Source organism: Cheilinus undulatus, linkage group 12 (assembly GCF_018320785.1).
Source record: "Cheilinus undulatus linkage group 12, ASM1832078v1, whole genome shotgun sequence".
In the NCBI taxonomy this organism is placed as follows: domain Eukaryota; kingdom Metazoa; phylum Chordata; class Actinopteri; order Labriformes; family Labridae; genus Cheilinus; species Cheilinus undulatus.
In genome coordinates, this window is record NC_054876.1 from 33,788,495 (window position 1) to 33,801,570 (window position 13,076).

Sequence of the window (13,076 nt, forward strand, 5' to 3'; positions counted from 1 at the left end):
CAAAATGCTGCTGACGCCCTTGGTGAAAATAAAGAGTCCTTAATGAAGCAGTGATCCTGAGCCATGATCCATCTATGTACGTGCTTCTGAGTCACACTTTCAAGGTGTATGAAAGGTCATTTTAGGTCAGATCAACTCTTAATGTACAACAGAGACAAGAAATGAAGAAAAGATACTAAAATCAATAGGTATGTTATGATACACTCAAAACCTGCTGACATAAATTTACATTAAAAGCAGTTAATCAGTAGATATGACTCTTTTATTTCAGTTCTCTGACTTAATCCAACCTCTAATTTGTCTTCGTTTCTCTTTATAAGTAATTATTCTTAATTTTGAGGTTGAATTGGTTATTTTTCACAAAAAGGGGCACTGATAACACCTTAAAGACCTTTTTGAAACTTTATTTTGAAATTGAATTTAAAAACAGATTGTAAAAAGGGGAAATGCAACTCTTGTTTTGTCAAATACATTTAAATTTCCCATATTTATATCCATTATAAATTGTGTTGCAATGTGTCATTACATCCCCCAAATAAAATCATTCTTTTTCCTAAGTTTGAGGTCAGGTTTGAGTGAACATGGTTCAGTTGCTCTGCCACCTGTGGCCGAATCGAATGACTTGACATAATGTCAGTGAAAGATGACACAGATGTTTTCCCTACTCTCTCTTCTCCCTGCATTGCTTCTCCATGTTTTTCATGCTTAGTCACCAGTTTACACTATACGCCATTATCCTAAACTTCAAATTAAATACCATTTATGTTAATCTTCTCCCTGCATGTTCTAGCACAGTCCATTTCCTCCTGATGGGTCCCCAAAGCCGCAACCCTCCATCCGAGCTGCAGCTTTAACATCCTGCAGCAGTCTTACCTTCTCTCAGTGCTGGATGATGCAGCAGCTCCTGCCTGCGTGCTCCTGTCCTGTCTAGTCTGGCTGGCCGGGTGGTAAACAGTTGAGCGTGCAGCAGCACTGCAGAGCATCTCACTTCTGAGACAAGGTGGGAGCTACACAGAGAGGTGGAGAGATGGTGGGAGGGATAAGGATGGAGAGCAGGGTGCTGATTTGTTGGCGTCCTCTGCAGTGCCTGATGGAGGGCACAGGACGTGCAGGGAGGCAGTGCTGAAACTCGGTCAGCATCATTGTTTTAAGCATCAGCTTGTTGTGACCTTCTCGTTTTTCTCTCTGATTCTCTCCTCGCCTTTGTCTGCTGCCTTAATTGACCCTCTCTGTGTGTAGTCTGAGTACTACTTTCACATCTGTGTCCCATACATTATAAATGACTTCCACAGAGCTCAGTGATTCATGTAACATGTCCTGTAAAAGATGTGTGCTTCTTGTGTTGAAAAGATAGACCGCCTTAAATCATTGTAAAGGGAATATATTTAACAAAGGCAACTGAGAGATACATCATAGTTGTGACATTCTGTCTCTACAAGGTGAATTTTTGACCCACTAGAAATTTCTAGCACTGTCATCTTACAGCTCAGCCATATACAGGTGCTCAATGTCTCCATCTAAAGGCCACTTAAAGGAATTTTACACAGACTATTGATGCAGGTCACAGCTTCTACCACCAGGTGCCAGTACTGGACCATGGTTTTTCTTGTGGTTGCTGATTTTGCAAGGACCTTTTAGGACATAAAGAATACAGCATGACAGTTAAGTCACATTTATATCAAATAGTTCTGTAAGCAGTCTGTTAACATAAGATGTTCTGGATCTCAAACTGATGTTTCATGCTCTTATTTTGAAAGGTATGTCCTTAAACTTTCTGTGATCGAAAGGCAAAAAAAAGCTAATGACATTATATCAATTTAGATCTTATAAGTGTTGCAAAGACATTATTTTCAGTACTGTGTATGTCATAAGCCCAATTCCAAAAAAGTTGGAGCGCTTTGTAACATCAAAATAAAAACAGAGGGCAATGTATTGCAAAACTCATAAAGCTGTATTTTATTCACAGTAAAACACAAATAACATATCAGATGTTGAAAATAGGAAATTTTAATTTTTCATGAAAAATAGTACCTCATTTAAGATTTAATAACACGAACACATACGAGACAGGGCCAAGTTTACCATTTTACAGCATCCCCTTCTTTTATCAACAGTCTGTAAACATCTGATGAGTAAGGAGACCAGTGGCTGAGTTTTGGGAGAGGAATTTTGTCCCATTCTTGTCTCATGTAAGATTCAAGCTGCTCAACTGCTCTGGGTCATCATTGCTAGATTTTTTTCTCCCCATTATGATGCTCCAAATGTTTTCCATTGGTGAAAGGTTCTGGGCAGCAAATCCAGTTTAGCATCGGGACCCTTCTGAAGCCAACCCAGACCCATGCAAATTTAAACAAAACCCCAAACTAGCCTTTAAATTAAACTTTAAAACAAGTAAAAGAATTTGAATACAAACCTCGTTCCCCAAACAGCAGTGTGCTTCACTTGAAAAATGGCTGTTAATATTATGTTTTGATATGATCTTTTTACTTTTACTTTACCTCCTGTCTTTAACTTAAAAAAAAAATTGTTATGAACAAAATGATCACAGAAATCATCTTAGAAATAAAAATCGCATTTGCAACAGAATACTGGGTCATTTACAAGACCGAAATGGTTTTGTAACTGGGCATTTTTACCCAAAAAACATTACAACAAATTATTTGTCAGCAATAAATCTGACTTTATAGTGAAAGATGCAGGTAAGCTTATAAATAATTCAAAGAATTCATGGCAGCTGCTAGAGAGACTCTGTTCACCTGCAGAGCCCTCAGACTAAAAAAAAAACAGCTTAAACCATTTCAGCGACGAAAAACCCCCAAATATTTTACTTATGCAAGAATTGACCATAAAGAAAGCAGAGCAAACTGGAATGCTGTTTTTTGTTTAATAGGGAATATGAAATGTTTGACCATGTACAGACTCATCTAGCACAACCATACCATTGAGGGAAGACACCACAAACAAAGCTGGATCCCTAACAAAAGACAGTGCACCTGCTGCAGCCAACTGGAGGAGAAAAAAGAGCTGGACTTTCTACCACCTGTTCTTTATACAAGAACATCGGCATGTTCTTTCTACTTTCCACCAACAAACAAAAAGAATTCATCAGGATGAACAGTGAAAGGAAGCTTCAATATCTGCTGGGTGAAGCATGCAATTGCTGGAGCACATTATATGAGCTGCTGTGACCAAAAAAGACCCTCAAGCACCACACCACCTCGAGTCAATCATGCACACTGACAGCAGCAGGAAGCCAGCTCTTTGCCAGGTTATCAACTGGGATCCCCCCCTGTGTCTACGCTTCATTCAGTCAGTCCCACAACAACTCCAGTCCCTGAACCAGACCCCCCCATGCACACATGGAGACATTTTTTACCTTTTCTACCACATGGCCATCACAGCTCAAACAGCATCACCATCTTCAACAGACCCAGGCTCTGCACATGCAAGCTTCTGGTATGTGATACACTTAAGAAGACTCAAGTACAACATACATTTATCTGTTTCAGCAGAATCAGGAAACGTCGAAAAAATCCTCACATATTAGTTCAGCTGCACCTCCTGATCAAAACACCCGCAAGAAGTTTATCACACTTTTCCTTTATTTCATAAGATCTGCATAGAAAACAACATGAGGAAGAGACACAGTGCCACGAAAAAGCACTTTCCTTCTTCCTGCATATTTGTTACACTTAAATGTTTCAGATCATCAAACATATTTAAATATTTGACAACAATTAACCAAATAAATGCAAAATGCAGTTTTTAAATTAGAATTTTACTTATTAAAAGAAAAAAGCCACCCAAACCTACCTGACCCCATGTGGAAAAGTATTTGCTCCCACTTGTTAAATCATGAATTAACTGTGATTAACCACAGAGATCAATTTCACTAGACCCTGTCTGACAAAGTGAAGTAGACTTAAAGATCTCAAAAAGCAGCATGTCATGGCACCATCTAAAGACATTCAAGAATAGATGAGAAACAAAGTTACTGACATCTATCTGTCTGGAAAGGATTACAAGCCATTTCTAAGGCTTTGGGATTCCAGCGAACTACCGTGGGAGCCATTATCCACAAATGGGGAAAACCTGTAACAATGGTGAACCTTCCTAGGATTGTCTGGCCTTCCAAAAATACTCAAATAGCTCATCACCAGCTCACACAGGAGGTCATAAAAACCAGAACAACATCTGAAGACCTGCAGGTTTTACTTGACTCAATTAAGATCAGTGTTCACGATTCAAAATAAAACATCTTGAGTATCCCCAAGACTTCTTAAAAAATGGTGTGTGGACTGACGGGACAAAAGTTGAACTTTTTTGAAAGTGTGCATCTGGAGTAAAACTAACAGCATTTCTTAAAAGACCATCATACCAACAGTAGTGGTAGTGTGATGGTCTAGGGATGCTTTGCTGCTTCAGGACCTGGACCACTTGCCATAATAATTATAAGACATTTTATTTATTGGTGCCTTTCAAAACACCCAAGGACACTGTACAAAACAGATAAAAACAAACAGTGAAAAAACAAGTTAAAAGGATGTAACAGTTAAAAAGAGGGGAGATCTACAGAGTGGCAGTCAGGTTGAGCATAACAGATTGAACCATGAATTCTGCTTTCTACCAGAACATCCTGACCTCCAGCTCAAGCATACTTTGATCTTGCAGTTAGTCCACTCTGAATGTTCACAAAAATGAAGGTTTTAGAGTGGCCTAGTCAAAGTCTGCACTTTCAATCTGATTGAGATGCTGTGGCATGGCCTTAAACAGGCCATTCATGCTCAAAAATCTTTCAGTGTAGCTGAATTTATACAATTCTGCAAAGAAGAGTGGGCCAAAATTCCTCTGCAGCAATATGAATACTAATTGCCAGTTATTGTAAATGCTTGCTTGCAGTTGTTGCTGTCAAGGTTAGCACAACCAGCTATTAGAAATTACTTTTTCATTAAGTCAGGTAGGTTAGATGGCTTTTCTCTTACTAAATCAAATCATCCATTTGCACTGATTCTGTTTATCTTTGAAATTAAAATTTGTTTGATAATCTGAGACATTTAAGTGTCACAAATAGGCAAAAAATTAAAATTTGGAAGGGGCAAATACTCTTCGCAGTACTGTCAAACACCATGATGCTACTGCAAAACCTATACGGCCTTAAGAAATTCTGCAAAAACAAGAAGAACATGTAAACAAAACCAGGGTCAGAATTGGACCACATGAGCTGAGACTGATAGTAACTCATTGTTATTAGGTTTGTGCTATTATGGATTTTGAGATGAAGTTTTGAGTGGATTTTATAAAATAACACTGATTTCCTTGCTCTCACAGAGATATATTTACACATGCTCCATACATCAACAAACTGCATGTTTGAAATGATTTATGGAAGACGATTGAAACCTATATCTCTGTTTAGCTTATTAGAGCAAATCTCATGTTGCATGCTACTTCATCTTCTTCTCTTTCATCCCTTTAGCAAATTCTGTCAAACAGCCTCAGTATTTTCTGCTATTCTCCATTTTCTAACCTACAGTTGTTGCATTTTTAATGGACTTTCCTCCTTTTCAAACCACCCAACCACTCAACATACATGCTAGGCCTTGAGCATTCTTCATTGATGTGTTATTTCACCCACAGGCTTTGACCGACGTGAATCTCATCTATCAACCAGTTATGGCACCACTGGAAGTAAAATAATAAAATCATGTCACTATACAGTATTTGCTGTGGGGATTATTAGCATATACCAGAGAATCTCATACTACACAACAGATCCTCAAGTGTTTGCTAATCATTGAATTATTCTCCATTCATTTATTTATTATTCAGTAAACCCTGGAGGTGTCATGAAGAAAAATATGCATAAAATTTGGTAGTAAATAGATGAGGTGGGCCCCTATCAATGATTCATAAAATTTACAATTTCTCATTCCTGAAGCCATTATTCATGCATGCAGTCTGCTCACTTGTATAGCAGTGGGTTTGAGTCTTATTGATTTGTACTAACACATACAGGCGAAGATCTGTGAGGAATTTCTAGGTTGTGTTGATGTTGGTGCTCTCATTAAACAAAGTAGATTGTTTATCACTGATTTTTGCTGATTTTCTCAGGTACACATGTATGCAGTGTTTTCTTATAAAATAATCTCATTGTTCTTCATATCTTCATAATTTAAAACGCACAATGAATATTTTGCATGGAAATCTTTAAAAGCTGTTTCTGCAGTGTGTTGTTAACCACCTCTGAGACCTACCATGCAGCAGGAGAAACAGGCATGTGAAAAATTCTTATACAGTTTATCAGTGTTCTCTCTGATGGTCGTGTTCACTTTTGTAGCACACTCTTGATACAGTGCCTATAAAATAAGTTTTCACCCACTTGGATGTTTTTACCCTTTTAATGGTTTTCTAAATCAATCATGGTCAATATAATGAATGCGTCTCAAGTGATTTTAGTATAAAGTCACCTGTGTCTGGATGGTCCAGTCACTGGTTAATCAGTATTCCTGGCTACCATTACACCAGGGGTGTCAAACTCAGTCACAGCAGGGGCCGGATTCTGGATTTAGGTCTAACCTGAGAGCCTAACAGGGTCAACATTTAACCATAAACTGTCAATAAAATATGATAAAAACAGCACTGATGATAAATCATTTGGAAATTCAAAAAAGTAAAAATGATAAGATCAAAGGCTAAAATCTGAGATAAAATTCCAATGTATTTGTCCAAAAGATCAGAACACAATATTAAAAACAGGAAAATAATGTTTTTAAAGAGCAAATATGTGATGAGAAAGTTGAAATCATAAGTTTGAAAGGTCAAAATATGAGATCAAATTTGAAATCATGAGTTTAAGAGTCAAAACATGACTTAAAATTTTAAATTGTGAGTCTGACTGGTCCAAATACTGGATTAAAAAGCCAAAAATTTGGGGTTGAAAATGTCCAAATTTGAGCTAGAATTCAAAATGATGACTTAAAAAGTTAAAAATATGACTTAAATTCAAAATTGGGAGTGTAAAAGGTAAAAATATGACATAAAATTTTAAATTGGGAATCTAAAAGATAAAAATAGGACATATAAAGTCCAAATTCTGAGTTGAAAAGGTCAAAGTACCTACTGCAATGGTATGTATTGTCCTCACCAATAGTCGCTTCAACAGCCTTCATTCGGGGGCTTGGTAGACATTTCCATGGTAACGGGAGACCCCACCATTCAGAGACAGTCCTGTGACAGTTAAGGATTGTGGGTATTGTAGTATTTCTGGCCAGGATTGCAAACAAACTATGTTTCTCTTAAAACGAGGTTGATGTCTTTCAAACTTTTCTTATACAGGAGCATAGACCATTGCTGTATACTCAACTAAAGCAGATACTTCTGTTAATATGTAAATCAGTGGGGTTTTTGCTTCTGGAACTACACTGTTGAGCTCTATAGACCAGTGGTCCTTACTGGTTGAGTCACAGGACCCACTATCAACTCCTCAAGGAGAGTTGCAACCCAATCAGATGTATTTAATAAAAACAGTAGCGCTTGGGCCTCAGACAGTCCAAAAAGTATAACAAAAACAATGGAATAGGACAAAACATGCATGTCTTATAGAGTCTCATAGACAATTTGGCGCAATTTTTTTCCCAGGCACACATCCGGGACCCAGTGAAAAGGGCTTCGTGACCCACTTTTGGATCCCAACCCACCAGCTGAGAACCACTGCTGTAGACTGTACCCAGCTGCCTCAACAAAGGAGGGTTTGCCCCCTTTTTGTAAATTTAGGAGACTAGCCTCAAATTCACAAGCCTAACTCAACATATAACCTGATACTTGTTTAAAACAACAAAGATACAAATTACAAAATGTAAAATATCCATCTGTATCAACTATGGCGTAAAAATCGAGGCAAATGTAAAACATGAAGAGTCAAAAGTTAAATTAAGAGAGCTAATTAAAAATAAATGAATAAATAAAAACTCACTATCAATAAACACATTTTAATGGTTCATGAATATCAAACTTTTAATGTCTGCAACATGTGTTGAATAGCAGTCAATTAAAAACTTATGCAGCACATTTGATTAGCTGAAGACTTTCTCTTCTTCCATTAGGGGGGTCTTCTTAAACTGGGCGCTAATTCGTCTATGAACGTCCCTGTCCCTATCTTACTCACGTCTATCGAGTCTGCTCATTTATAACAGCTTGACTGCGCCTTTTTTCTGACTTGCCCAGCAGCCGGCTGGCTTTGCTCAGCTCAGCCCTAACAGCAGTGACAGATAGCTGTCGGTCTGGACTGAGGGGGAAGGCTATCTCGGAAATAATCTGCCCACGCGTTAAGCTGCTTTATCCCCGCCAAGCCTCGGCCGGACAGAGACGGCTGCATCTCGGTCACCACACACGGGGTGGTCCGAATTAGAGAAAGAAAAAGTGACACAAACTCCGAGGACAAGTTTGAGCCATCTTTCTTTTTTTTCTTTTCTCTCACGGTGATAGGCTGTCTGTGTGTCAGAGCAGCGCGCGCTGGTGAGCAGCATACATGGAGAGCTGAGCAGCGAGCTCAGACTGAGCTGCAGCTGAACCTGTTGCCGTGAGCTGGAGGAAGGAGGCAGAAGAAACAAGTACACACTAACGGGGATTTTACACACAGAGGGAAGCTGGCACGCGTGTTTCGGGCATGGATAACACTGGATTTTGGATATTCCTGATGACAACTTGTGTAATTCCCGGTAAGGCTGCTTTGTAACACCTGTTTGGAAATACGTAGTAACGTGATGATTGGCTTCTCTGTCAAATATGCAAATCACAGGGGAGAATAAGGTTCCGTTAACGTGCAAAAAGCATATCTCATGATAGGGCTGGGAAAGTTTTTAAGATTTATTGATACATTTTTAAACGAGTTATAGGGTAAAATAATGCCATTTAGGAGAATAAGCAGTGCTTTATGGGGATGCGTATTTGAAACTGAATAATAGATTTTAGGCCTTATGTTTGGTAAAAAGGTTATTTATCAGTAAAAACTCTAACAGTAATAAGCTTATTGCCAACTCTAAACATATATTTGAAATGCTTAGTTTTATTGTAGAATTATTATTTGATGTATTTTACATTATTTAAACAGCCTTTTTTTTCCTCGCAAATTGGTAGGCCATTTTATGTCATTTGTCATGAACATGTTGACATTGTGCAGCTGGCTGTGTGCCTGTGTGAAATTTGGCATTTAGCCCATGTGGATTTGACTCGAGCTGGCTTTGTTTTTGTAATTTCTTTACAGAATTTCAAGATACATATCATGTACCATTCAGCCTAAAAATATCAAGATGTGACTTTTGGTGCATGTCACCTAGCTGTATCTCGTGTGTTTTAGACTCACTTAAGTGTGATTTAATCTGGAAAAAAAGGTGCCGTCAACTTAGGAATCACTTCGCTTTTTGTGTTGCAGCATCAACCTTAGAAAAAGATGCAAATTTACTTTGACACATGAGAAAAAAATCTGCCTTCTTTGAAGTAGTGACAATCTTAAAACACTCCCCTTTTTTACAAAGTAATTTTCAATGTAAGGCATGGCTGTATGGGTTTATTAATTCTCTTCCGCTTGGACATCTCAGACTCATTAAACTTGCCCCATCTTCACATCAATTCCCTGGCGTCTTATATGCATTACGTAATGACAAAGGCTATTGTGGCAGCATATGGATGAGTTGAGCCGCAGGGACATCTGCTGTGATTGCTTTTTTTCCCCTCAGTAAGTGATAAAGCCCCCTTTGCCAGTCAAGCAGTAATTTTCTTGTGTGCATACGTGTGTGTATGTGTAAAAAAACAAGTGTGAGGTTTGCACCATGTGTGAAGGATTGTCATGTTGAAGGACAGAGCTGTGGATTAGAGCTGGACAGGGAGCAGAGAGGGTGTAACTACATGACTGCTGCCAAGTCTCAGTCCAGCCTGCTTGCTGCTGCAGTCTATCTGTCTTCTGCTGGCTGCTGCACACTCAGAGCACCTCCACAGGTCTCTGCAAGGTGCACCATGCAGGTTAATCTACCACTGGTGCTAGAAAAGTTCGCAACCCTCAGAAAGGTGCCGAAAAGACCGGCCGAGACCGACAGACATCCTCGTATTTCTTTCATAATCCAAAGTCCAAAGCTGGAACACACAGACGCTACCCCACAGAAATAATCCAGCACAAACACTCGGCCCTTCTGTCCTCCTACTCTTTTATTTGTCTCCCTTTTTAAACTCCCTCTCCAGAGTCGGCCCATTTTAAGCCAATATTTTTGGCTTTCATTATTATCTCAGTTGGTTGATCTTTCTTCACAGACATTTTCTCTGCGTCTCCTTTCTCTTTCTCTTTTTGTTTTCCTCTCATGTCCCAAAACATAGATGCAGCAGCAGCAGCAGTCATCATAATCCTGTGAGCTGCTCGCTGATCACCAGCCAAGTGCACACTCCATGCTCCTGCAGAGATTACACACCCACACAAACACGCACTCATATGCACGCATGTGCACACAGAATCAAGAAACTCAATCAAAAACAATGAGAGATTAAAACTGATGGAGAGGAGAAGCAGTAGCTTCTCCATTTCAATCAGGGAGAAATAGGAAAAGAGCTCCTATAATTCGTTGAAGTGCGTGTCCAAAAGTCAGCTTTTGATTAAAGTTTTGGGTCTGGAGTAAAAAGAGGGAGGCCATGTTAAATAACAAAAATGGCAGGGACATTTAGTTATGTCACAAACCTCTTTAAGGCAGCACCGTGACACAACATAGTAATGCGTTTGTAAGGTTTTAGGTCATGTGGTTTTATTTGTGTACGTGTTTAAGTGTGTAGTTATTGTGGCAGTTGCTCTTGACATTACTACGGATTCTTTTCATTGTAAATCACAAGGCCTAAGATTCAAACACAGTGAGTATAATCCCTGATCAATCACAGATTTGATGGCCTAAAGATTAAACAGTTAATCTTCCCGCTTCCCTTTCTCTCTCTGGGTTTTTTCATCTTCTCCTCTGTAAGAGGGCTGAGGCCAAGTGAGCAAAGCTGAAGGTAGATGAAGTTTAGTCAGTAGTTTTTTTTAATGTAGTTTATAGTGATGATCTGGAAATACACTTCACTTAAAAAGATAACAGTGTGTGTCTTATTTATTAAGTTAAACTTACCCTATCTAACTAAAATTATTATATAAATTATAAATATTGAAAATAAGATAAAGAACAGCGCATACTGTATGTTCAAAACAAAAACAGAATTGTTGGATTGTTGGATTTGTGAAACAGTCAGTCTGGCATGTCAGGTTAGTGATCATCTGATCAACTAATAATTTTAGACTGGTCACACTTATCGAAGCTATGCATGGCTATTAAGAGCAGTTGCTGTCTGTGCTTATTAGCAGAAAATTAGCATGCTAACAGTGTGTCCTAATAACATATGATGGTAAGCTTGGCATCAGCAACAAAATTAGCTTAATTCAATCTTTTTCCATTAGTTTCCTAACAGCCAGGGAGTGATGCTGCAAAAAAACAGCACAAAGCAATGTGATGTGATGCATCTTTTTCAGCCCGTACCCCGGTTTCTATTTTCATTTCTGTTGCTTACATTGACATGAACAAAAAAAGGAACCAGAGAGAGCAACAAGTTGCAGGGACTCTCCTTTAATAATATCTTCCTTAATTTCTTTTTCTTTTCTCACTAAACAGAGCTTGTTACCTTCTTTCACAAAGTGAGGTAACGGTGCATTAACAATATCTGTGCTTAAAAGCACTTGTGTTAACTGAACTATTCAGCCTATTCTATATAAAAGTCATATTGTTTAAGGGGGGCTCTGAAATTTAAAAGGCGGAGATTTAAACTTGATGTGGAGCATGAGTGTCTAGTGCCGTACGATGCATGATGCTTACATGCTGTGTCAGCGACATTCCTGACCCTCTCCAAAGGTGTTGCTGGAAAAAACACATGCTAAAATCAACTCTTCCAACAAGAACACAGATTTAACTCACCTATGAAATGGCAAAAATCCAAAGGTCAGCACAGTCCAGAGCAGAAGCAGAAGAAATTCTCTTGTCAGTCCAGGGCAGACAAGGTGGTGGAAAGTTCATTGACTCTTGTTAGTATGTGTTGCATCTTCTTTGGCGGTTTTTCCTCTCTGCTAAGCCGATGCACACATTCTCCAAGAGCTGGGCCACCATTCGCGGTATTACAACAGTTAAACAGCAGCAAATAACAAATTAAAACAGAACTTCCTAAAAAAAGTGAACTCTCAGACAAATGTCAACATGATTAGAACTATCTACAATGACAGAAACCATGTTTAAGAAAACTTTATATGATGTTAATTTTGTAGTTTGACCCATCTGTTAATATGGAGGAGGTGAGGGGCTTATTACCAATACTGCAGCCAGTTAGTAGAGCAAGTCTCAAATGTTTTGGTTTGACGTTTCAGGTGCAGTTTTGTCATTCATTCTTTTATACAATCTCTGGTTAACACCCAAGGTCACATTCACACCAGAGCTGTTTGGTCCATTTTGAACAAACCCTGGTCCGTTTCCCTGGCTAGTCCAGTTTGTTTGGAGTGGTTTGAAAGCTCATATGGTGCAGACCAAAGAAGCGAACTCTTAAAATATTGGGTCACGGTTTGCTTCCGAATGAACCCTGGTGGAGTTTGTTTGTGGTGATAAAAAAGCGGTTCACCTTTTGAAACCAAAGGCAGGAAGTGGCATAAAGCAGTGGTTCTCAATTGGTGGGTTGGGACCCAGAAGTGGCTCCCGGAGCTCTTTCTCGTGGGTTGCAAATGTGTGCCAGGGGGAAAAAAAGTGACAAAATCTCCATCTACAGAAGCCTTATGTGGACATTCAGTAATATCATGCATGTATCTTTTAGGTTCTCCTATGATTATGAGTAAAAGTCAGTATTTTTTCTCAAGATTTCTACCTTTTTATCCCCCTTTTGTTGGGAAATAAAGCTTTGTTTGTTTGTTTTGTTCGGTCTCTTTGTTCAATAAGTTTTTCTCTTTAGGGTCCAAATATCAACATTTTTGGAGTGTTCTTTTGCCTTCATGGTGTAATGGTAGCCAAGAATACTGATTAACTAACATTCATGAA

The 13,076-nt window shown here is 38.8% G+C and overlaps 1 protein-coding gene across 1 annotated transcript in view; it reads left to right on the top strand.

Annotated features, from left to right (window-relative positions):
• Window positions 1–8,332: 8,332 nt before the first annotated feature.
• Window positions 8,333–13,076, top strand: part of nectin1a (nectin cell adhesion molecule 1a) — a 47,212-nt gene continuing 42,468 nt past the window's right edge. The window contains exon 1 of the mRNA XM_041801522.1: window positions 8,333–8,717. Within this exon, the coding sequence (XP_041657456.1) occupies window positions 8,666–8,717 (52 nt within the window). The 5' untranslated portion in view covers window positions 8,333–8,665. The remainder of the gene's footprint in view (window positions 8,718–13,076) is intronic.